We start from the raw sequence: 27,828 nt of genomic DNA on the forward strand, positions 1-27,828 counted from the left end.
GAAACTGGTAGAAAACTTTCCTCCTTCCAAGGAAAACTATAAAAAGGCTATAGATTTGTTGAAGTCTAGGTATGGGAAGGATGAGTTACTTATTGAATACTATGTTAGGGAACTTTTATCCTTGGTGTTAAAGAAAGACAGCTCAAGATCCACAGCACAACTGTACGACAGTCTGGAAGGACAGTTGAGAGCGCTTGATTCCTTAGGAGTGACAAAGGAGAAATATACAGCAATGTTATTTCCCCTTGTGGAGAGTGCCTTACCAGCGGTTATGTTTAAAACCTGGGACAGGTACCGTGTATCGAAAGAAACGTCTACCAAGGAACCTGACTGTTGCTTGACAGAACTGTTAGCCTTCTTAAAGACTGAGGTTGAAGGGGATGAACGACTTAAGCTAAGGCAAGGTTCTTTTGAAGCTAATGAGAGGGTAGATTGTGTTAAGCAAGATGATAAAATCAAGATTAAGAAGAGAGAAATGCCTTCAGAAACTGCTTTAGTTTCAGTACAGGATGTTTCGGTTAGTAAGGGAAGCAAGAACAACAGAGAACTAGTATGCGTGTTTTGTAGCAGAACCACACATCCCTCCCAAGACTGTGCTGTAGCTATTGATTGTTCTCTAGAAGAATGTCAAGGGACGTTACAGAAAAAGGGAGCTTGTTTTAGGTGTCTACGACAGGGACATGTCAGTGCTAAGTGTAAGATGTTTGTGAAGTGTCCATTTTGCAGAGGGAAACATTACGCATTGATGTGTATGAAGACAGCCTCAGATGAACCTAAAGATGATTCAGTTTCAAATACAGTTAGCATGATAGCAGGTAGTAACGAAGGACAAGTGACCTGTCTGCAGACTTTAGTTGCTAAGGTAGTTATTGGTGGGTTCACTCACAGAGTGAGAGTTCTTTGAGACAGTGGATCGCAGAAAAGCTACATTAAGAAGTCTTGTGCTAAGAAATTAGAGTTGGAACAAACAGGAAAGGTAACCCTAAGTCAAGAATTATTTGTAGGTAGGAAAACAGCACTTGTTAGCTTTGAGTCCTATCAGACAACCCTGTTGGGTATGAACGAGGAAAGCAGATGTGAGGTTACTGTGTTAGGCTCTGACTGTATTTGTGGTAGTGCTCCCCTAGTTGATGCTGACTTGTTTAATTTACTGAAGGATAAGGGAGTTGAACTTACTGATGTTAGACAGTGTGATGATAACAATGCTAGTGAAATACAGGTATTGTTAGGAGCTGATGTCTGGGCTCAGATAATCACACCAGACTTTGTGCACGTATACAAGAATCTGGTGGTTGTGAGAACTTGTTTGGGGTGGACACTTATGGGCCCTTCTGAGACCACCTCACCAACTGCCTCGTCTTACACTCTACTTTCATTGACTCAGTCAACAAGAGTAGCGGATTTGTGGGAAATTGAAGCTATGGGTATAAAAGATCCTGGTGAGCAGATCAAAAAGGAAGAGAGGAAACAACAGGTCAAGATTTTCTTCAGTAAGACTGTGAAGAGAGAAGAAGCATCTGGACGCTACATTGTTAAACTGCCTTGGATTGACGGTTGTACTTCTCTGGAATCAAATCGTGAAGTTACTGAGAAACGATTGTTGAACACTTCAAGAAAGTTGCGAGCAGTGGCGGTTCGTGCATGAAGGGGTTTTGGGCGCCGCGTTTACTAAAACACGTAACATAATTTCACTCCGTAGCTGATTATATAAAGAGATGGACAAATGTAGCAAAGTCTAACTTATGGTAGTGTGTTATTCAGTTATACAATGTTATCTTTATTGTTTTGGCTGTAAACGTTTCATTTTTTTTTATTTTCAAAGACATGGCAAAGGCTGTCTGACCGTGGCATCCGTTCAGCAAGCACGATGTTTTCTCTTTAGTCCAGCACAATCTTTTCTCTTTAGACATTAGGCGGTCGGGTGCTGGCAGGAGAGCCCCCAGTAAGTTCGTAGAGTTTAACAAGAGCGAGGGGTGCGGGAGGAGCCTTGGAAGACGATTTGGGCTTGTTAGGGGAAGGAAGAGTGCAGGCGGAGTGTATGCTTAGAGCATTTAATACTTGAAGGGTATATGGTCTGTCCGGCAGAGCCCATAGCAACGTCGCCAACCACTTTACAATGTACCTAGGCCTTTTCCCACACGTCTTACGTTAACTGTTGTTAGAGGTTAATTCCAAAACTGTTTACAAAACAATGGATTACATTAGACTGGCTATTTGAACAATTCAGTTCTAAAAATAAGCTAAAATATAGATTTAAAATCGAATCGTAAGGTGACGGCACTATTTGTACGTTGGTCACATTGCTTTGAGATTTGAGGAAGCCGAAAGGAACCCGGGCGTGCATTGTTTATTTGTTCTTGTGAATGTCATTGTCGTTTGTGATCAGTGAAACAGTTGAGTGCCATAGTAGCCATGATTGCAGTAGCTGTTAGCCGGCTAATGTATGTACAATTCCGATGACAACGTCAGAAAATGAAAGGTGCTTCTCTACGCTGAAAAGGATTAAGTCGTTCACTAGGACTACCATGGAGGAAGACTGACTTAACGCGCTTGTTATGTGCTCCATCGAGAAACAGCTGTTGGCAGTTCTTAACTTCAACGAACGTGTCATCAACCACTTCGCAGAGCAAAAGGTGAGGGGAATGGATTTTGTATACAACTAAGTCAGCTAAGGTATCGTTACCTACTTTCTTGTATTATTTTCATGTGTATCTTCATCCCGTCATTATCATCAAAGTACGAACTTTATACTTATATTAACAATTGACTGACATTTCATAATCTACTAGAATTGTTTTTCGGATTCAGTTGTTGAGTTTTCTTCACTTCCACCTCACCTCACTTCACTTCACTTCCCTACATGTGTTGTAATATATTAGCCTATGTTTTTTTTTAACCTCAACCTGAAAAGTATATCGAGTCATAAATTTAGTGGTTTTGTGAACATAAGTATATGTTTATTGTCGATGTTTTAAGGGTATGTAGATTGTAATGCTTCCGGATTTACGATGCTTTAAGTTTCTACTTTTTTCCGCTTTGCAATATTATCTGATTTTCGCTACGTGATCGTTCTGCCTTGGAAGAAGATACCTACAGTATTTAGCCAGTGTCATAGGATTATTATTATTATTATTATTATTATTATTATTATTATTATTATCATCATCATCATCATTATCATTATTAAATTTCATCTACAATTATCGTGGTGCTGGCCAGTGAAAACTGGGCCGTTGGAGGGGGGGGAGATGACGGCACAGCCCTGTCAGAGTAAAATGTCACGAACCACCACTGGTTGCGAGGAATGCAGAAATTTCAGGATTATGATGAAGTGTTTCAAGAATGGGAAAGTAAGGGGATCATTGAAGGCGTTGCAAACGAGGTTTCGGATGGACCTATGCATTATCTGCCTCACCGAGCTGTGCTGAAAGACAGTGGTACTACAAAGATTAGGCCAGTGTTTGATGCTTTCAACAAGGACAGAAATGGTAATTCTTTAAATAAGTGCCTCGAACCTGGACCAAACCTCATTGACCTTGTTCCATCCGTACTTACCAATTTCCGATCCTACCTTATAGGTCTAATTGCTGATATAGAGAAGGCCTTCCTGCAGATTATAATTGATCCTGAAGATAGAGATATGCTTTGTTTTGGTGGGATAAGGGAAAGGTCGCCACTTCTAGACATTGTAGGGTGGTTTTTGGGGTCTGTTCCAGTCCCTTTTTATTGGTTTCAATACTGAACCACCTTCTGGATGGTGCCCCAACTCATTTGAAGGAAGTAGGTAATAAATTGAAACATGCATTTTATGTGGACTTGAGTTGGACTGGAGTTGTTTCAAAAGAAGAGATTGGGCCATTTATTTTAAAGGCACAAGAGGTTTCAATTTGAGGGGATGGGTGAATTCCTCAGATTGAAAATGTCTTAGGACTTCGATGGTATTGTGACGTAGATGAACTTGGATGCAACTTCAACCCAACTACAGGTTTGGTAACCCGAAGGGTGGTACTCTCCAGTGTGCAAAAAATATTTGATCCGGTTGGATTTTCGGCCCCAGTAACCCTTATTCCCAAACTCATTCTACAGAAGACATGGCAAAAGAAGATAGCATGGGATGAGTTTTTACCATAAGATATCTGTGAAGAATTCCATCAATGGAATCAGCAGCTACAATACCTACATGACTGCCGGATACCTAGAAGGATTTTTCTGAATGACAACAGCTCATTGCATGTATTTGTTGACGCCAGCAAACGGGCGTTTGGTTGTTGTATATTTCTGAGGACAGATGAAAATGAAATCAAACTGAGCCTTCTGATGGCTAAATCTAGAGTGGCACCTCTCAAGGAACTAACACTACCTCGTCTCGAATTGCTGGGTGCGCTCTTTGGAGTTAGGATGTCTCGGTTGAGCCTGCGATGCCTACATTGGGATAATATACACACAGTGTATTGGTACGATTCAACAGTAGTCTTATCCTGGATAGAAAACAAAGGACATTGGTCTGTGTTTGTAGAGAATCGGATAAAGGAGATTCACGAGTGCAATAAGGCTGATTCATGGGGGCACATTCCGGGCGGTCTCAACCCACCAGACCTGCTGTCTAGAGGATGTTCACCTGCACAGCTTTGGAGATCCCGATGCTGGAAGGGCCCCTCTTGGCTTAAAAGTAAAGAGGAAGAATGGGTCTCTAACCGTCCTGAACCAGTATGGGAAGAAGTCAACAGGGAAAGAAGAAAAACAGTTGTAACTGCCAAGATCACTGTTGTGAGAACGATCTTACTGCAACTAAGCTCACGATTCTCTGGATACACTAAAATCGTTAGAATTATTGCTTGGATTTTGAGATTAGGCAGTGTAATCATAGGGATCATGTATCTAAAGAAATTGGTAGTGAAGAATTTCTCTATGCTGAGAAGCTGCTGTTCTTCCTTATCCAGACTGAAACTCTTTATGAAGAAGAAAGAAAGGAGCAATTGAAGAATCTGCAGGTGTTCACAGATAACAAAGGAATTCTTCGCATGAAATCAAGAGTTGTTGATTCTGACGACACTCCAGAATATACCTATCCAATTGTACTTCCATCAAGACATGTAATGGTTGAAAGGATGATTGAACAGTTTCATTATTTTCATAATCATGCTGGGACACATACGCTACTTGTTTTGTTGCGCCAAAGGGTTTGGATTCTTAGAGGAAGAAGAACGGTGGCAGCAGTTGTTCGGAGATGTGTGATCTGTCATCGTAACTCTACTAAAGGTTTGGAAGTACCTTTCCCTCCATTACCAGAGGATCGAATTAAGACATCGAGTACTTTCCAGATCACTGGTACAGACCTAGCAGGCCCTGTATTCCTACGAGGTGCAGAAAAGGGATGGATTGTTATTTTCACTTGTGCGGTTTATCGGGCTGTGCATCTAGAGTTGATCACTTCACTTAGTATGGTAGCTTATGTCCAAGTTCTACGCAAATTTGTGACAAGAAGAGCAAGAGTGAATACCATTTATTCTGACAATGGGACAAATTTCACAGGACTGCATAGGGCACTGGAACAATTGGATTGGACTGAAATAGAGAAGACATGTGGTCTGAAAATTACCTGGAAGCTGAACCCTCCCACGGCAGCCTGGTGGGGAGGATTCTGGGAAAGACTTATTCGGATTTTAAAGGATTTGCTACGCCGTAATTTGGGCAAGGCTTGTCTAAATTATGAAGAAATGTGCACTCTTTTGTGCGATTGTGAGAATTTGATGAACAACCGACCTCTAACTTATGTTTCTGAAGAAGATGAACTACAAAATCTAGAGGGTAATAACATAACCAACTTGGACCAAGTTCAATCTTGCAATTTGAACGACAGATGGCGTTATCTACAAGCTGTTTGAGAGAGCCTTAGATAGCGCTTCAAAAAGGAATACTTGGGATTTCTTCAGTCACGGAGCCAAAAGCAACGGGGATCCCTCCAAGTTGGAGACATCGTGTTGGTGGAGAGTGACGACAAGAAGCGAATCAACTGGTCCTTAGGAAGAGTGGTGGAGCTGTTACCTGGAAGAGACAGTGTGACTCGTCTGGGCAGGATTAAGACACCAACTGGTGTCTTGCTTCGTCCAGGACTAAGACTTTATCCTCTAGAGATAAACTGTCTTGAGAAGAAATATTTTACCAATGCTTCGTAATACCAAACAGGAGAAACAGTAAACAACGAAGATGTTGCCAGTAGTGACTCCAGGAGTGAAAACAGGAGTGAATTCAAGACTCGCTGTGGTAGAGCCATTCAACCACTCAAGAAACTAGACTTATAGTGGTTCACATCTATGAGTGAAGTGTAAGAGTATAATTTTCATTTGTCGATGTGTTTTAAAACTGCTTTTGCAAGGTGGGAGAATGTGGAGAACGTGACTTATACCTTTTGCGAATAATCAATTTCCAGCAGAAGAAAGACAGTGTTTTGTTCTATGTTGTTATGTAGTTTCCTTGCCTATAGTTTTGAAGATGGTGTTGAATAGTATTAATAAAATTGTGACCGAGCTCGATAGCTGCAGTCCCTTAAGTGCGGCCAGTATCCTGTATTCGGGAGATAGTAGGTTCGAACCCCACTGTCGGCAGCCCTGAAAATGGTTTTCCATGGTTTCCCATTTTCACACCAGGCAAATGGTGTGGCTGTACCTTAGTTAAGGCCACGGCCGCTTCCTTCCCACTCCTAGCCCTTTCCTACCCCATCGTTGCCGTAAGACCTATCTGTGTCGGTGCGACGTAAAGCAACTAGCAAATAAAAAAATAAAATTGTGTTAAAGTAAATTATTTGTTATTGTACAGAACAGTAGCCTATATTAGGATTAGGAACATAATAAACATACCTATCACATCACAAATTTTTGCTATTACCGCATACTACGAGTACAATCACATTTTTCCTAGCCTTGAAAATGTTTTTTGTTAGAAATAACATGTTTCGTTAATGTTATTTGTGAAACAAACATGATTTCCAACTCGGGTAAGAGCCATCGCCACAGTTGCATGATTACGGAAAAAGTGAGCCTATGTGTGCTTGTATTCCATTCAGAAGTTAGAAATTTATTTTGTGGTGAGTGGTATAGTGAATTTTTTTTCGCGTGATACGGTAGCCTATATCTGGATTAGGAACATAATTGTGTGAAATTGACTAGCGTGGTGCATATTTGTCTTGTGATAGTTTAGGTATGGGTACGGAAAAAGTGAAATTCCTTTCTAATGAAGACATTAAAATCTATCAGAAAGTGGACTGACATCCGGATCTTTAACCCTTATGCTTTCAAGATAATGATCTATCGGTACCCGCAGTTCCTGCGAAAATTGACCGATCCATCGTTACCAGCCTTTGTTGTTATGTAGCTTTTTACATGCCACATAGCAGCATTTTGCACAGAATAAGAAGAGGACAGTTTTAACTCACGTTATATTCCATGGGGACTGCCAACTATCCGTATTATGCCCTTCCTGCATCCAGGTCGGTCAGCATAAAAGATTCCAAGTCAGCATCTCGGCGTGTCTCAAATTTGGATTAGTTTTCACCGTGGGATTCAAAAGAGGTTCGATGCGCCAATGACCACATTTATCTGTTTTTATCTTTGTGATGGACGTCTCCATCCGACACATCAAATGTCCAAATATTCGCTATTAAATCCAAAATATTCAAAATGTGCATTATGCATGAATTTTCTCCTAAAACAGCCAAACCATGCAAACATGCACTGAAAAAGAACAGTTATTTGGAATCGTTAAGCCATAATGAATACACTAACTCGAAAATGCAATATCTTACTTCTAACATTTCATAAATAATACCTCAAATTATTCATTTAACTTATAACTATTTATTAAACATAATGCGAGAATAAAAAGAATTGGAAGAGAAAAATATTTACAACTTGAGTTCCAAAATGATTAGTTACTGCTGAACAGCTTGATTTGTCATATCCATGTGGTACGATCCTGCTTTACTGTTCACTTGCTCCTCATCATTAATTGAAATGGGCTAGATTTTCTCTCTACACCCTCCTATGAATGAAAATTCTTGACTTACCATCTACACTTGACAATATACATTATTCTAAGCTGATTTATACATCTTTGTCTATACCATTAACTGAAGATTGAAGTTTAGTATATCTTGTCTTACAAAAAATTATGTTATTCAACATCACAAGTTTATATCATCTAATTGCGTTATTACATTCTTAAACTAATCAATCTGAAATTATTTGAACTCATCTGAATTTTTATCTGAACTTTAGCTTGATTTTATTTGAATTTTAACAGAATTTTATTATGACTTCTGTTATTTATTCAGGTTTCAGAATACTCAATAAGTTTCTTGTATATGCAGCCAACATTCGCTGTTACTAACCTACTGTTCATTGCGAAATAATATTCCATCTAACATTTGCATATTTAATTCATGTAACATATAAGCAAGGTTGAAGATGTCATACATATATTTTATTTAACTAGGAATTATGAAATCAGATATGTGCCAATAAGTAACATACTTCCATATGTGATGATTAGAGCCTGGATTTCCATGCACTATCAAATCTCAAAATATGCATGCATTCATGCACTATCATATGAGGCGGTCCGTTCCAAAACTCGTCTAATCCATTTTTTTTTTTTAATGAGTTAGAGGTAGCATTGCCTTCTTGGTGATGTTTGCGATAGTTCTATCACAAAATTAAGCACCAAAACTCACCTTTTCCCATAGAAATCTGTCACCAAACTTAGGCTATTGTTCCATAACTCGCCTTATCCACGGCGCTTGTCGTTCCAAAACTCGCCATATACAATCAACCAATAGGAAGGATAATTTTAGCACGTGACTCACGCCACAATTTACCCGCGTTTTATGCCAGTCTTTCCACTCTTTGAGTTGTTCTTGAACTGTGTTAGTCTTTCATGCAGATTTGTGCTGTGAATAGAGTGTATTAAGATGACCGAAAATATTGCTCTTGTTGTGGAAGGTATATAAAACTTCCTAATACAGAACAGTTTTACATTCAGGTCTGCCAAAAGACATTCTTGAATGTATTGCATGTCAGCAAAGATCGGGTTCAGAGGATTGCCAGAAATCACTTCACGACAAGGAAACTTCCAACAGAAAAGAGGGGAAAAGCTAGAATCAAACCAGAGTACACTGAAAAGAGGCACTCCGTGAAACGTTTCATTAAAAGTTTGCAGTGTTGTGAAAGTCACTATTGCCGCGGAAATTCACTGGTCAGACAGTATCTACCCGGAAATTTAAGCATCGCTAAGCTTTACAAAATGTATAACAAGAAATCACCTGAAGAACTCTGGGTGAAGCAGTGGTTCTTCCGTGAAATTTTTATGCGTTGCTACAACATAGGATTCGGAACACCACAAAGTGCATAGAGCTCAAGGAGAAAATTAAACTTGAAAGTTTGAACGTATCACTGAAGAATGATTTAATCTTGGAACTTAGAGTACACAAACTAAGGGCTGCAGCTTTTTTCAAAAAGCTCCAAGAAGAAAGGGACAGAATGGCAATATTTTCATTTGACTGCCAAAAGAATCTTGTGAATCCAAAAGTTCCAGATCAAATTGCTTATTACAATCGCCAATTGTACACCTATAATTTTACCATTGTGAGGGGTACCTCACATGCCATGTTGACAAAGGAGAATGTTTTTACATACACATTGATGGAGCATGAATTCAACAATCGGTCTAATGAAACGTCATGTGCAGTTTACCATCGATTATCACAAACTGATTTGTCAAACTTCACTACTATACGAATTCGTGCAGATCGCTGCGGAGGACAGAACCGCAATTCTACAATGATTGCAATGTGCTCATATTTCTAGACGCACACAGCTCCGCCTAATATAGAAAGTGTTGAATTGGTCTTTCCTATGACAGACCACTCATTTCTGCCCTCTGACAGGGTATTTGCTCAAGTCGAGAGAGAGAGATACGGAAATGCCCTATAATCTGTAATCCAGAAGAATATGAAGACATCTTTAGCAAACATGCTGCAGTCTTCAAGTTTGGCAGAGACTGCTCGGTGAAGAATTGGAAAATGGTTTCTGAAAATATGATGAAAATGCCTGCATCTTGGCACTTTGAATTTTATTCAGTGAAACGATTTGTTATTAGCAAAGACTCACTGGGAAATGTCACCCTTATGAGGAGAACCTCATTACAGCTCAGAGATCGGTTTAGGAAAATCCGTAATGAAAAAGGGAAAACGCCTCCGAGATATGCTAATGCCACCTGAATTATTGCCAGGAGTAAACTTGAATCCCGCCAAAGTAAAGGACTTAAAAAGTTTGCTTGAAAAGCATTTTGGAATGGATTGGGATAGGAATGAGTTGCTTTCTTTTTATAATAATCTGTTCATCTCAATTTCTGTAGACAAAAACAATCTTGTTGAAGAAACAGAAGTTCTTTGTGATGGACCTCAAGAGGAGGGAACAGATTTGAGAGTTTGATTAACAACAAAGTGATGTTTTTTTGTTCGAGTTACTTCTATTGTGAGTGCAGTGTAGCCTATAAAGGAAGAATTATCTCCAAATACTATGGATAGGATGTAAATATGATAAATCACACTGCTGTGTTTAATTTATTTGTGAATATCATTATACTGATAGCAAAAAGGTGCATGAGTGTACTGGTGAGTTTTATTACATTATATTCTAAATCCTTTCATTTTTCTAGTTTTAAAATAAGTTGTGTGAGGTAATATATTTTGAATTTTTTGGGTGCTCCAAAACTCGTCTTATCCAAAATACAAATGTAATTTATTGACGTTCTACTAATTATATTTATAATTCTTCAGTAAGACGACCCTATGACATTGGACTTGAACACGTCGTAATACATTTAAACAAGTGAGACTTATATTACAAAAATTACAGGTTTTTCGCTTTTCCTGAAAAATCACTTATGATGGATAAGACGAGTTTTGGAACGGACCGCCTCATATGGCATAACATGCACAATAAACAGGAAAATATGCACAATCAAAATTCAGTTCCTTTTGAAATATTGTACAACTACCGTAATTTCTCCAAATTGTCTTGATTTAAGCTCACCCGTTTATCTGTCAGCATATTCTTGAACACAGAAAATGATCTTTCTACGTCACAAGAAGTGACGATTGCATACTTAAATGCAGATATCTGGGACAAAGTGAAGTCAAATTGTACGTCTTTTGCATTTTCTTATATAAGTTTGACGAATTCAAAGTCAGGATTTGAACGGAATCACTTTGTTCGACCTAACTCTAGCTGCCGCAGCTACTTCTCCACGCGATGATTGCAGATGATGTCTTCAACTACTAAAGATTAAAGCTGCGATAACAAAGATGTGTGACGAGTGAGAGTTCCGGGTAGAAAATTCCAGGATAACAACCGAAGAGGGATCAATGCAAAACCAAGCTTTGTAAGGTGCTATCTCACCAACACGGTGCCACAGAAGTGTGATACAAGTTTTGTTTTGTTTTTTTCCTCTAACAGTGACGAAAAATGAGCCGTAATTTAGTAATACACAATTTACGGTTAAATTTATACCAATGAATAATGGGGGTACCTTATTCCTAAGAATTACAGAGATCGGCGTGGGGCCTTTCGGCTTAAGTCAACTTTTACTCAGGCAACAGATAAGAAAGTGCTTGATTAATTGCTTTATAGGACCTCTACCGTATATACTAACTTCGGTTATCAGACAGGATGCCAGGAATACATTTTCTCCGTCCCTCAATAACAGACATTTGATTTGATTTGATTTGTTTATTTATCATCAACAGAGTTATTGATTCTCCAATTACAGATGATATAATACATTCAAATAATAACAATATTAACAGAACTTACTACTACCACTAATTATAAATAAGCAATATATAATATATACATATTTACAAAACACATTACGAAGGATAAAAGACATGTTTTGAAATGACCGAAGGAAGGAAGTATAACTTTCAGTTACTAAATGGGCAGAACAAGATACAAGGAACACTCTGTCTATGAAGTGTCCATAAGATGTCTGTGAATTTCACTAGCTGACGAGTGAAATATATCCACTACCCCGCTAATTTCGTTCAGGAATCTTAGGGCCTGCATAAACCAAGAGTTCCTGTGTGATTCCGTTCTGCACCTGGGTAAGTGAAAGGTGACAGCCTGTCGGGTATTGCGGGAAGGAACATGAATTGGTAGCAACTGGAGTAAATTGGGACAGTCAAGGAAATTACCGATACATTTGTGTATGAGACGTGCGTTGACATACCTGCGCCTAGTCCTAAGCGACTCAATACACATATTTGTACAAAACAAATCATACTCTGTCGATGACAGCTTGATACCCAAACACTTTTTACTAATCCATTTTGAGAATCTGATCTGTACTCGCTCTAAGGCATTAACTAAGTATTGCTGTGAGGGGATCCACACTTCAGAGCAGTACTCTAGACTAGATCGTATAAGCGAAAAATACAGGGTTTTCAATGGGACAACAGATTTAAAACTCTTGCAATTTCTTTTGAGGAAGCCTAACGTTTTAAATGCCTTGTTAACGATATTTAACACATGCTCATTGAAAGACAGTCCATTTTGATTACTAAAAATAATACCAAGATCGTTAATTTTATTAACACGCTTCACTTCTTGATTCCCTACATTATAATTGAATACATTAACTTGCATTTTTCTCGTGAAGGATATCGCACTGCACTTTGAAATATTTAGGGTTAAATGCCAGTTTTTGCACCAATCACTAATATTATTTATATCAGACTGTAACAATTCGCAATCACTCATCTTTTCAATTACCCTGTAGATTTTAAGGTCATCAGCATAGAGCAGGTAGTTGCTCGAATGGATTTGTGATGGCAGATCATTAATAAATAGAAGGAAACATAAAGGTCCCAGTAGTGAACCTTGTGGGACGCCAGACATAGGCTGATAAGGGCGAGAAATGATACCCTCGTATTTTACTGAATACCTTCTTTCGTTAAGATAACATTTAAACCATTCAAGCAAGCTTCCATGAATCCCATATGCTGACAACTTAGTCAGAAGAGCATTATGCTGCACTGAGTCGAAAGCCTTAGAAAAGTCCGTGTACACGGCATCAACCTGCTTGCAATTGTCCAGAGCGCTAGATATGAAGTGGGAGTACACAGCAAGATTGGTGGTAGTTGAGCGTTTCTGGACAAACCCATGCTGGTTAATATTAATTAAACCACTGACTGTACTGTACACGGCTTTGTATACGACTCTTTCCGCTACTTTGGATATGAGTGAAAGAAGAACTACTGGTCTGTAATTGACAAATAAAGATCTGTCACCTTTCTTAAACACTGGAATAACATAGCCTTTCTTCCATTCCGACGGGAAATTGCCTGTACGAAGAGACCAGTTGATTATCGTAGCTAGTGGGGTTGCCAGCTCCTCAGCACACTCACGTAACACAATTCCTGGAATTTGATCTGGACCACAAGACTTCTTCGTATCCATCGACTTCAAGATGTTGCAGACTTCCGATGCCGAAGTTACTACTGATGATAAATTAATTTCGCCTAATTGTTCGGTGTGAGAATTACAAGGAACACTGGGTGGATGGAATGTTTTGAAAGTGTCAGCAAAATTATCCAGAATTTCTTTCAATGAGCTAATTTCCTTGTCTTCATTAATCATCATAGATGGTAGCCGCCTAGATTTTGTTTTGCAATTAATAAATTTCCAAAATCTTTGTGAGTGTCTGATAATATCTTCCTCAACAGACCCGACATAATCCCTGTACTTTCTCCGCTGCATTTGTTTGTATTCCTTTCTTAGCGCCGCGAATTCGATGTAATCTGAAGGAAGTGAAGACTTTGCAGCTCGTTTCCTTGCTCTTTCCTTTGCCCGCATTTTGTCTGTAAGTTCGGAATCATACCAAGAGGGAAGACGCCTGGTCTTCATGATGCGGGAAGGTACGGCATCCTGAAGAGCGCTGTGCAGTAAGTCATAAAACAAGTCAACTGCGGCATCAAGAGATGGGCAGGATTCGAGCAAGTTCCACGGACAACGGGATAAGATATTTCGTAGATGGGGAAAGTCTGCTTTTGTCCAAATGAATAATGATTTTGTAGTCTGTAGTAAACGAGGAACACGGGAAATATGAAGTCTGAGCTCAAGCGCAGAATGATCTGATTGTACTAACTGTTCTGTTGCTTCACACAGGGTATTATTAGTGACTTTTTCAGACACGAAAGCAAGGTCCAGGAAGTTATTTCCTCGTGTTGGAAAACCGCAAACTTGGCGAAGGTTAAATTCGTTAGTGATCTCTAAAAGAAAGCAGGCTTCCTCGTTGACATGGGCGAGAATAGGATTAATAGATCCCGAATCGTCTGACGCCCAGGCTAATTGGCTTATACTCTACAACCTGGAATAGCGGTCCCAAATTCTGCAAACCAACATTGTAAAAGGCACTATCATGCAAGTTAACATTATATAAGCGCCAAAGTCAGAAGAATAGTCATATTATGCAATATTAAATGTCCAAATATTCGCTATTAAATCCGAAAATATTCAAAATATGCATTATATATGAATTTTCTCCTAAAACAGCCAAACAATGCAAACATGCATGGAAAAAGAACGGTTATTTGGAATCGTTAAGCCATAAAATGAATATCTGCAAAATTTGAGAAGTGTATCCAGTTTATTTAAAAACATGCATTTGCATGGAAATCCGGGCTCTAGTGATGATACACTATCACCTGAAATTAATTATATTCTCGTGTGCCACTAATAATGAATATTTTGCAATATCAATCCTGACTTGACTTGAATAAAATATAGCTCTATGTATGCCGATTAATCCTATCATAACCCAGAATCATGACATTTATTTCTACTATCGAGGTTATCAGTTGTTTATAGTTCATTATCACAGGTCTACTTAAGGTTGAAAATGCTCCAGTCATAGCGGTATACATCATCTCTACTTGTAGGATGCTAATTAATTTATTATTTAACCACGTATTCAATACATTATAGTCTTATACAATTAGAATTTGATCCTTATTACCTTATGAAATGTGAGACATGTTTCGCCTTTCATTGAAGGCATCTTCAGTCATTGTACCTCCTCAGGGTTAAATCAGGCACCTGAACAGCTGGTTTGTCATATCCATGTGGTACGATACATACATACATACATACATACATACATACATACATACATACATACATACATACATACATACATACATTATCATTATAGACCGTTATGCCTTTCAGCATTCAGTCTGCAAGCCTCTGTGAATTTACTAAATGTCACCACAATCCTCTATTTGCAACTAGTGTTGTGGTCTCATTTAGTTCTATACCTCTTATCTTTAAATAGCTAGAAACTGAGTCTAACCATTGTCATCTTGGTATCCCTCTACTCCTCTTACCCTACATAACAGAGTGCATTATTCTCCTAGGTAACCTATCCTCCTCCATTCGCCTCACATGACCCCACCACCGAAGCCGGGGTATGCGCACAGCTTCATCCATCGAGTTCACCCCTAACTTAGCCTTTATCCCCTCGTTCCAAGTACTCTCCTGCCATTGCTCCCACCTGTTTGTACCAGCAATCATTCTCGCTACTTTCATGTCTGTTACTTCTAACTTATGAATAAGATATCCTGAGTCAACCCAGCTTTTGCTCCCGTAAAGCAAAGTTGGTCTGAAAACAGACCGATGTAAAGATAGTTTCGTCCAGGAGCTGACTTCCTTCTTACAGAACACTGTTGTTCACAACTGCTAACTCACTTCATTAGCATTACTACACCTTGATTCAATCTCACTTATATATTACTGTCCTGGGAGAACACACAACCTAAATACTTAAAATTTTTTACCTGTTCCAGCTTTGTATCACCAATCTGACATTGAGTTCTGTTGAATTTCTTACCTACTGACATCAGTTTAGTCTTCGAGAGGCTAATTTTCATACCATACTCATTGCACCTATTTTCAAGTTCCAAGATATTAGACTGCAGGCTTTCGGCACAATCTGCCATTAAGACCAAGCCGTCAGCATAGGCCAGGCTGCTTATTACATTTCCACCTCCCTGCCATTTTATACCTTTCAGCAGATGATCCATGTAAACTACGAGCAGCAAAGGTGACAGATTGTCTAATCCTGTAAGTACCCTGAACCAAGAACTCATTCTACCATCAATTCTCACTGCAGCCCAATTGTCAACATAAATGCCTTTGATTGATTTCAATAATCTACCCTTAATTCCATAGTCCCCCAGTATGGCGAACATCTTTTCCCTTGGTACCCTGTCATATGCTTTCTCTAGATCTACGAAACATACACACAACTGTCTGTTCCTCTCGTAACATTTTTCATTTACCTGGCGCATACTGAAAATCTGATCCTAACAGCCCCTCTGTGGTTTGAAACCACACTGGTTTTCATCCAACTTGCTCTCAACTACTAATTGCACCCTCCCTTCCAAGATGCCAGTGAATACTTTGCCTGGTATACTAATCAGTGAGATACCTCAATAATTGTTGCAATCCTTCCTGTTCCCTTGCTTAGATAGGTGCAATTACTGCTTTTGTCCAATCTGAAGGTACCTTACCAATACTACATGCTAATCTTAGTACTCTGTGAAGCCATTTTATCCCTGCCTTCCCACTATACTTCACCATTTCAGGTCTGATTTCGTCTATTGCTGCTGCTTTATGTCCGGTTCCATGGCTAAATGGTTAGCGTGCTGCCCTTTGGTCACAGGGGTCCTGGGTTCGATTCCCGGTAGGGTCGGGAATTTTAACCATAATTGGTTAATTTCGCTGGCACTGGGGCTGGGTGTATGTGTTGTCTTCATCATCATTTCATCCTCATCACGACGCGCAGGTCGCCTACGGGTGTCAAATCGAAAGACCTGCACCTGGCGAGCCGAACATGTTCTTGGACACTCCCGGCACTAAAAGCCATACGCCATTTCATTTTGCTGCTTTATGACAATGGAGTTTACAAGGCCCCACACCACTGGCTGTGCAGGAGCGTGTGACTGGGGAAGACATGTCCATGCGCGTACCACCATGTTGCGGGTGCTCCTAAGCTTGACGCGGAGATCATATGGAATTCATGCTTTAACTTACATTTCGCACACATGAAAACATTCGCCTTATAAAATTAATGACAGCCTACACCAACTACCGTGTACACACGCAATAAATATACATAAAATCAAGACTGTGGTGATATTAAAATATACTTCTGTATAAAAACTGAACAATCTACACAAATTCTTTGGATAGCCTATAGATGGCACACCGAAAAAAGAAACCTTTAACAGACTGAATAAGAAGACTGAAAAATACACTAGCGGTACCTCGAAAATGATCATGTCGCTCACTTTAATGTAAGGGCCATGTTTGTAACTGACGTGTTTGAACATTGTACGTATGGCAAGAAGGCCAGACTCAAAGGGTGAGAATCATGTGGCAATCTGTCTCTTGAGAAACCTAGGATCAACAATTATTTAGCTTTATTGAAAATATGAAGACATGTTCAAAAAGCGGTCTTCAACTTCAGTATGATTACATATCGTGAGATAAAAATTACCTGTCTCTCAGCAGACTGGAAAACACATAAATTAAATATTTTACAAACTGCTGTACCAATAACAATAATATTCAATATCAACAAAAAAGGAAACCTGTGAAATAAAATCTTTCTTATGATTCCTCTCAGATAAGTCATTACAGCAAACTTTACTCAATTATCTGAAGAGATTGTTTAAAAAGTACATGACTGCAGAAATCTTTCTAAAACAATCAGATAAATGTTTTATCATTTTCTGAATATGAAACGCCGGCTCTGCAGTGTAGGGGTAGCTTGTCTACTTCATACCCGGAGGCTCCGGGTTCAATCCCCGGCCAGGTTAGAGATTTGTACCTGGATCTAAGTGCTGGTTCGAGGTCCACTCAGCATACATGATTACAATTGCGGAGCCATCTGATGGTGACATAACGGCCGAGAGGATTCGCCGTGCTGACCAAATGACACCTCGTAATCTGCAGGCCTTCAAGCTGAGCAGCAGTCGCTTAGTAGGCCTTTCGGGCCTGTTGTTCTATGGGGTTTGGTTTGGTTTGGATATATAATAATGTAATTGGATGAGTAGAAGTTAAATTATCATGTTTGTGTGATTTGGATTTAGGTAAATGCTGCCTGACATTCGTTACACTGGTGCTAGTCTTCTTAAATTGAAATTAATGTCTACAGTTAGTTTGAGTTTCTCTGTGTGGTTTAGGCTTAAGCTTTATTATTTTACAATTTGTTTTACGTCGCACCGGCACAGATAGGTCTTATGGCGACGATGGGATAGGAAAGGCCTAGGAATGGGAAGGAAGAGCATGTGGCCTTAATTAAAAGTACAGCCCCATCATTTGCCTGGTGTGAAAATGGGAAACCACGGAAAACCATCTTCAGGGATGCCGACAGTGGGGTTCGAACCCACTATATCCCGGATGCAAGCTCACAGCTGCACGGTCTTAACCGCACGGCCAACTCGCCTGGTTAGGCTTAAGTAAGAATGTTATCATTTAAGATGTAAAACCCTCCTCATAATATTATCTTCTTAAATATTACTGCTTTTACAAACCTATTCTGAATTAACAAAATTTGACCACATAAAAATTGAAAGTGCGTTCTAATTTTTCTATAATATGAGCACCATGGTTTACACCAGAAAGAAAGATTCTTCTACTTGACATCACTGAGAGCTGTTTTATTCACCTGGACCAATACTTTAATGCAGGTTTGAATCTTAATGACATTTCTGAGAAACCAAGAGTGTTGTTTGACTTTTTGATAGCGTTTTTTAGACTTAGAAAAGTGTCCAATAGCAAATTAGTTTTTCATAACATACAAAAAATATTCTCATGCCACGCCCTCTCGCCGCATTGCCCTGCATAATTCCCCTCCCTCTTACCTCCTTCCTTCATTGCGATTGGCTCCGGGCCCCTCCTACTCCTTCTCAGTGCCTCCCCTGTTTTGCTTCCCCCTCCCTTCCCCTCCAACGCGGGTGCTTTGGTCACGGTGTCTTGCGGCTCTCAGTGTCTTCCCTAACATCTAATAACACATAATAATTACGCTCCCAGAGGTGAGTCTCTTATTCACGTAAATTTTTACGACAAGATTTTTTTAAAAAGCCTTTCTTGATATTATTTTCTTTTTTACTTGCTTCAGGTCCTAGTTTGAACCGAGAACAGTACCCTGGAAACACGGCGTCCGCCAATATTTTTCATCAAAAAGATCTTGTTATCTAATACTTAAAGAAAGCGGCTATGTTAGAGAAGACGTATGTTTTATCACGTAAAATAGGAATTTACGTCTTTTGACTGGTTGTGTTATTTTAATAACAGCCATTTTTAACCAATAGAAAAATTGTCTCTTAATTCTTGCACTGGTTACTCTAATACTCAGTGAATGTTTAGCAAGTAAACCTTTTACACATATGTCCTTACAAAATTAAAAATTATGCTCTTGGACTTTTATGATAGTGAAACATTGGTTTTTGTTCGCACATGGTTTAATGTTTTTAGATTCAGAAGACTTTTATCAAGAGGACGTATATTCATAGTTTTAAGACAGTTGGTGCTATTTTTTAAGTTTAAGTCATAGGTTAATGTTTATGGATCCCATTTTTAATTAGGTCTTGCCAGTTCTGTAAAATTTGTATGTACTTTATGCATTGTTTATTGTAACTTTGTCTATGTATATTTTTCTTATTTTTGGCTGATGATGATGCACACCAGCATCGAAACCGGTACCGAGTATAATAAAATGTTATAATTTTTCTTATAACATTATATGGTATTGAATAGGTGGACCTCTCTTGTTTCCATTAAACTGCCATGCTTACTCTATTCATTGTCACTGCCTTCAGTCTCCGAGCTATTCTTGCGTGCATCATTCTGGTCACCATCCCATACTGCATCTTTCTGACTTCCGTCCAACGCATTTGCAATGCCCGTCTTCAAGAAACTCTCTACAATGACATCTGTCGCCACCATAACCCATGCCCGCATAACCCAATCACACACGAGTTCAACTGACGGGCTCTTTATTTTGCCTGCTGGCATCAGCTTATTATCCCCCCTCCGTCTGTCCATTCAGCGTACAATTTACATACGTTGTCCTTGAAGGGCTTGTTGACGGAAATATCTTAGGGCTGTAGACAATGTGTGAGTCCACTAGGAAATTACAAGATCAGTTTTCATTTCCCGAAAATGTTTCTTCATGTCTTCCACCAAGTGTCCGCGGAAACTGTCCCACACTAACATTGCTGGGCATCAAAGCCGTGCCCCTGACCATGCTTCCCACACCATACGGACCCAGTCCTGGACAAGAGCTGTATCCATTCATCCTTTCTCTTGAACCCGTACATGAATGCCTTTGGGAAGCTTCGCTTTAGGCACTGTTTTTCTTTTGAAAATAATGTACAGTGACAATTTTCTTCCGTCTGCGGTTATTGCTAGCATGACAGTGAAATGCTTTTTTTCACACCCAGTTGTATGTACAAGCATGCTAATTCTCCCTTCTCATTGATTGTGGTGTTGCATGGCATGTCAAAGTTTATTGGCGTTTCATCTACATTGCCAATTGGAGATAAGAGGTAATTGTTTTTCTTCCACTTTGCTATCACATGGCGATGAAAATCTATTATTTTACTGCTGAAATCATTTGGCATTCTCTGACAGAGAGATGTTCGCCTTCGCAAATGCAATCCGTTTCATGTCATGAATCTACGGATCCAACCCCGGCTCACTTTCAGATCCGAACAGCTGATTCCTTCTTTAATCGCTAGTTTGCGTACTTTGAAATTTAGCGTCTCGTGCGAGATAGTAAAGCCATCATTTCGTAACTCTGTAATGTACAGTAATGAAGCAACTCATCTTCCAGCTCTGGAAACTTACCAGTTTTTGGCCCTCTGAATGCCTTACGTGTTCGGTTGGTGGTTTCTAGTGCAGCTTTCTGTTATAAGAAATAAATTGACAGTAGGGTGCACCTTTTCAATACAATATATCAAGTAAATAATATTAGTCTTGGGACTAGTTTCAGCCACTTAAATCTTCAGCCAAAGTAAGAATTAAATATCATGTGATAACTAAAACATATGTATATCGGATTGGGTATTCCGTGGACGTGCCTACAGTAAATATCGGAACTGTACGAATTGCTGTTATGGTACTTTGTACCTGACAGTACAAGAAGAAGCTGCAATTTCTTTCTGTCTTGTTGCACCCATTTTAGCAGCAACGGATGTGCTGAATGACTTACCAGAAGCCCATCTGACTATGGTGAGGTTACATTACATCTTCACTGCGTTTATGTATTCAGAAGAGGACATGTGCGTGAATATAAAGCACACAAGACACACACTGTTGCTTTGTAAAATTTCACTTATATTGCCTTCATTTGCTATAATCTTCGAAGGATAACATGTACACTAAATTAAATTTTGTGCTTTTTATACCAGTAACTACAAATTAAGTCCAAAACATGGTAGGCCTATGCATCGCACTGGATTTCTATTATTAAGAAAATTTTTCAAGCCCTGGTTCCAGTAGCCATAGATTTCTTTTCCCACTGCATATTCAGAAAGGAAGGGCTAGTGTAATATCTGTGCATGTAGAAGTAGGGAAACCTCATTTCTCCATTTTTGGAGCGACCACAGAAAATAATACATTACAGGAAAAGAATAAAATCCAGGAATGAATTAAAACTGTCAAAAATTCGGCTAAACACCACAATATTGAAATATGTATACTGTAATTGTAATTGTACAAAACCTCCTGTGTAAATTACACAAGTTAAATATCTTAATACTTTAAATTCAGTTTTATCACAGTAACTATGTCACTTTATCGTGAAAACTTCCTTAAGCCGGTAACTTTGATCAGCCAAATTTGTCATAAATATGCTACTTTATAATGCTAAGCCAAGCAACAATCAATCACAAGTAGTTTTTTAATTCTCTAATCTAATCTGAAAATGTCATGTAACATTGCCCCTGTAAGAGCTGTAGCGGGAAGGTCCCTTGATGGTAACTGCTGCAGAAGATGCAGTGAGACTGAAACTTTACCTCACGTCTTGGGGTCGTGTGCACTTGGTGAGGCTCTTGAAACACCATATATCACAACATCATGTCGTCCATAGTGCAGTCGCTCCATGAGAAAGGATTTTAAGTGCATGAGGAAGTAAATTGCAGCAAAAGAAGAACTGATATGATCACCATTGAAAGGAATAAAGGATATATATATATGACCCCACAGTAAGATTTAAAACACTCTCCGACAACCAGATGAAGTAGACAGAGAAAAAAATCTGTCTTCCTACCTAGAGTGCCATGTTATATGAATAAATATGAGCTGGGCGATGCAGAAGTGAGGGGTCTTATGATAGGAGCGAGAGGGACAGTCCGTAATAAGACGATAGAACTTATGAAGACCTTCAACATCAGTACCAAGGAGTTTGACTGGGGGCTGAAAGCGTTCGGGGGTTCTCTTCTGATTAGGACACCATTTGTATTTGCCAGACTGAGATCGTGGACTTATAATTTATTTTTAATTTTTTAATGGTGTTGTTTTAGTGTATTCTTCATCTCAGGCAGCCTCAAAATGGAGGAAGTGTTTGAAAATTTAAAAAAAAAAAAACTGGATGAAATTACATGATGATGCAATCCAAAGTTATAAATTTGAATATTTTGATTACAGACACATTGTAAGATACCGTGGTAAACGTGTGGTGTTATACAAAGCACCTTGCGGTCGGCGACTACGAAATCTGGAAGAACTTCATCGCTACCTGCGAGTCACCAAATCCGTGATGTCTGTTGACCAGTTTGACTTCGATTTCTGGGTTCACTGCTTTGCTGAGTTTATACTAGATGATGTTAAGATTTTCACTAATATTAAGGTAAGCTGCTTTTTGAACATCTCTTTGCTAAGTTTCAAAGAATATGATAGATGTGATCAGTTACTTTGTTTATACATATATGTATGGTGAACTTGGGTATGATCAACTGCTTTGTTTTCTAATAGATACTGATAGTTACTGAAAGGTTTTGTAGACTATAATTTATTAGCTTCACAGTCCATATTGATAATTCAAGCACACAAAGTATGAAGTATGAGTTTTTCACCTAATCAATACTTTATTTTACATAGTGTCAATAATATTTGTCATTAATATTTGTCATTAATATTTGTCATTAATATTTGACACTATGTAAAATAAAGTATTGATTAGGTGGAAAACTCATCCTTCATACTTGTGTGGTATTGAAGACAGTGTAATCATTGAAGGTCTCAGTGCAATAAAGTGCTAACTCACATACAGTTGGACCCAGTTTATTCAACCTCAGTTAACATATGGGCCCAGTTTCTTCAATGAATGTTAAGTGTTAACATTGCTGTTAAGGAGACTTAACACATAATTTAACAAAATGGTTGTCACATCAAGAATGTTTAACAAATTGTTAATACTTGTGTTAAATTAACATGGCAGCAGCCCTGTGTTAAACCTCTTAACAGCTGCTAAAATTTAAAAATGGAGGCATGTAGAAGACGTAAGTTTGAAGCATCACTGTCGTATGAAGACTATTTATAAACTGAAGAAGGCAAAGTACGACCCACAGTAAGGAAAAACTACTTTTTAGAGTTGTCAGAAGAAAGATTTCTACAAAGATATGTAATTACCAAAGCCATAATGAACAAGGTACTAGAAGAAATTGAAAATAGGTAGAGTTTCCAACAGATTGCAACTTACCAGTGTCTCCAGTGCAGCAGTAGCTTATAGTTTTTATAAGGAGAGGTCAACGAGCTAATTAATGTACGTGTTGGGGGACACTCAACAGTAACTTGTGTATAAGGGTTTAGGTCAATACGCTTTCGTTTTCTAAAAAATTGAGGACAAATGTCGTGAGGCAGGATCCACTTCGGAACACGTACAGGTGATAGAACACTAAAAGGCAAACACATTTTACTTAAACATGTCAGGTCCACAACCTAAGAATTTCCAAACAATTGATGAATCCTCAGATTCCAATGCAGCACGTATATACTTGAAGAGTTGCAACACAGTCCAGCGGAGCGGTGGCCGAGGAGTCACCGTACTTGTCTATGAACTACGACGACGTGAGTTTGAGTCCTGCCATAGCTATAATTTTTTATGCACATTAAATCATTATTTGAGGGAACGTGAAGGTAAAAATGCGAATATAAATATTAGGCAAACTGCAGTGAACTTTATTTTTCTACCTCAAGTTAATATATATATATATATATATATATATATATATAAAGAGAGAGAGAGAGATCCAGCAGTAACTGTGAGAATGTTTAGGCCTATATTAATTACAGGTAGAAAACTAAGTGTACTGCAATTTGCGTAATATTTTTGTTCCCATTTTATCTTCACATTCCCTCAAATATTTATTTTGTACAAGAATTATAACTGCAACGAGACTCAAACTCATGTTTACGAGGTTTGCAAACAAGTACAGTGACCACTAGGCCACCATTCAGTTTAACTGTGATGTAACCCCAAGTATATATGCATTGCATTGGAATCGGGGATTCATCAATTGTTCAGAAATGATTAGGTTGCGGACCTGACATGTTTAAGTAAAATTTGTTCGCCTTTTAGTGTTCTAGCACCTCTTTGTCTGAAGCGGATCCTGTGTCATGAGTCATGACATTTGACCTCATTTGCTTCAAAAACGTAGCGTATTGACCTAAACCCTAATATACGAGTTGAGTGTCCCCCCACAGGTACACTGAAGCTCTTTGAAATTGGTTGACCGCAGGGTCTGGCCTCTGCTTGTTAGATATTATGCTTGAGACACTTTTCACGTAATTGTAGACGACTACGTTCACGAGTGCAAGACAAGAGTTTGTAGAATTCTGCAAAGAATTCCTGCTGCCATTGCAGCGTTAACAAGGCATTACGTACATTATTTTCCCCGCAATAAAAGAATGCCCGAAAATCATTCAAAACCTATCAATTATCACATTTACCCGGTGATGTAAGAGCCTTAAATTGCACTCATATAAGAATAATATTGAATGTTGTGATATAGCAGTCCATTCTTTCATTTTTCAAGCACACTGGCATACTTTCAGATTAAAGATTTTTAGCCTTGTAGCCTCGTATAGCAACAGTCGGGTTTTGAGACGATAAGTGTTATAATATATACCGTAGTACTCCTGTATTGTGCAAGACATGTAGAATAAGCAGTTTTGACCAATATTGTATCTCCTGATATTGCCCGATTTTCATATCAAAAACTCCTGATTTTTGGTTTTATAAAATTGGCAGGTATGATAATGGTTATGGATGATATTTGTGAAGGAGATAAAGAAAAAGTTGGGGACCGGGAGATGAAGGTAATGCTGTTTGCAGTGGTGAGGGCACCAAACAGAAAGAAATTACAAGGACAGCTTAACATGTTGAGTAGTAAGATTATTGAAAATTATGGAATGAAAATCAGCATGGAAAAGAGCAAGGCAATGGTGCTGACTAGAGGAGAAAGGGAATAGAAAGGAATTACAAAAATTAGGAGACAAAACCGTGACATTGTGGGAAGCTTCATGTACTTGAGAAATGAACTGATGCAGGATGCAGAGCTGGACATAGAGATTAGTAAAAGGGTTCAACTGAGAAGAAATGTTTTCTACCAGAGTGTGAGAGACCTGGTATGGGGAAAGGAAGTACCAATGAAATGTAAAGATTTGATGTATAAGATGTATTACTGCCTGATAGAAATATATGCACCTGAGACCCAGACGCTGACAAAAAGACAGAGACGAAAATGCAGGCAGTGAAATTAAATTTTTAAGGTGACAGTAAGGATAGATTAAGAAATGAGGATGTCAGGAAGGAAATCTTGAGTGGGAAAGCTTTACAGCAGAATGGGGAAAATAAACTTGGATGGTTTGGACCTGTTAAGAGGATTGAAGAAGGATGGGAACCAAAGTGGATGAAGGAAGGTAGAAGGAAGGAGGGTAAGAGGGAGACCCAGACCAAAGTGGTTGAAAATGATCAAGAATAATATAATTAGCAGAAACCTGGATTAGGACACAGGTAAGGAGGAACAATGGTCGTTGGATAGGGGAAGATGTAAAGGTGTCATAAACATCCCAGCCCAGTATGAGCTGGACGAGGGATATTGGTGATGATGATCACTATCATGATGATGACAATTTCCATGCAAATGGCGATTTATCATCAACATAAATTCTTAAAACATTTAGACATGCCATAGACCAGAAACACAAATATCAGAACGTAAAAATTAACAGAAAACTTTATGAGGGATCCTCATGTCAAAGAGCAGCTTAATTGTGAGAAGCAAGTTTTATAGGTTCCCTTCTCTCTCTCTCTCTCTCTCTCTCTCTCTCTCTCTTTTGTCAACATCCTTATCCTGTATATCATTTTCCTCTGCTGGGCTGAGTAGCTCAGACGGTTGAGGCGCTGACCTTCTGACCCCAACATGGCAGGTTCGATCCTGGCTCAGTCCGGTGGTATTTGAAGGTGCTCACATGTCAGCCTCGTGTCGGTAGATTTACTGGCACGTAAAAGAAAACCTGTGGGGAAAAATTCCGGCACCTGGGCATCTCCGGAAACCATAAAACTAGTTAGTGGGACGTAAAGCAAATATCATTGATTTCATTTCCCTCAGACCTAATTGTTCAATCAATAACAAAACCAGTGTTGCTATAGAATATTACTTCAGCAAAATAATCAATGTGTATTTACCTAGTCCTGAAAGAGGGATTTTTCTCCTTTTCACGTTGTGAGCAGTATTTATTAATTTAATATACATCTTTATGCTGCAGAAAGCATCAGGAAAAGAAATATTATTGCAGGTTTTTTCACTATTTTCATTGATTAAATAAAGTAAAACTGTAAGGACATCTTTCAGGAAGGCAGCCGAGATGTTGTTTCGTATCCATTCTTCAATTGAGCTGCACTGTAGAATTTGCTTGATTCCCCTCCACTAATTTGTATACTTGTTTGTGAAAATTATTTCTACTCTTGTAGAATTCAATGCATATGTATTGTTTTAGGATTTGTCATATGGGGCTGAAAATGTAGCTGTTCCATGTGTTAACTACGTGGATCATTCCTTGCCTGATTATGTTAATTACTCAACCGTGCGGCAGCCTATGGAGGGAGTCCGCTTGAACACTGATCCTGAGTTCCTCCCTGGTTGTGACTGTACAGATGATTGTCAGGTATCAGTATTTCTGCTCTTTTCTTATGTGGTTATCTTCACCTAATATTTATTCATTTTCAGAATTTCTTTATCTTCACCTAATATTTATTAATTTTCAGAATTTATTTTAGAAACAACACAGAAAGTAGAGAATAATTAAGAATTAAGGGTCTTGGCAACAAATCTTTTACATTGGTGATATTTCTGCCTTGCCTATACAGTGGAACCTTGGATTGCGAGCATAATTCGTTCCGGCAACATGCTTGTAATCCAAAGCACTCGTATATCGAAGCAAGTTTTCCCATAAGAAACAATTGAAACGCGGATGATTTGTCCACAGCACAAAAATATTTATTTGCCTACCATTTATAAAGCAAAATATAATGTAAAACAAATTAAAGTGCACTTTCCCTTAAAATAGAATCATTGTTGGTGTGAGGGAGACGAGAGATGACGTGTAGCATGAATTTCACTAACAGAATCGCTGCTGTCTGTTGGCTCACTGGAATTGTTTTCTTTTTGTGCAACTTTAATGAGGAACCTGTCCAATG

The 27,828-nt window shown here is 38.7% G+C and overlaps 1 protein-coding gene across 1 annotated transcript in view; it reads left to right on the forward strand.

Moving 5' to 3' along the window:
- Positions 1 to 27,828, forward strand: part of egg (eggless) — a 351,731-nt gene that overhangs the window by 184,469 nt on the left and 139,434 nt on the right. Inside the window, exons 16-17 of the mRNA XM_068226657.1 lie at positions 22,773 to 22,974; positions 27,129 to 27,296. Coding sequence (XP_068082758.1) covers positions 22,773 to 22,974; positions 27,129 to 27,296 — 370 coding nt within the window. The remainder of the gene's footprint in view (positions 1 to 22,772; positions 22,975 to 27,128; positions 27,297 to 27,828) is intronic.

The sequence above is a fragment of the Anabrus simplex genome, chromosome 1 (genome assembly GCF_040414725.1).
Source record: "Anabrus simplex isolate iqAnaSimp1 chromosome 1, ASM4041472v1, whole genome shotgun sequence".
NCBI classification, from domain to species: Eukaryota; Metazoa; Arthropoda; class Insecta; order Orthoptera; family Tettigoniidae; genus Anabrus; species Anabrus simplex.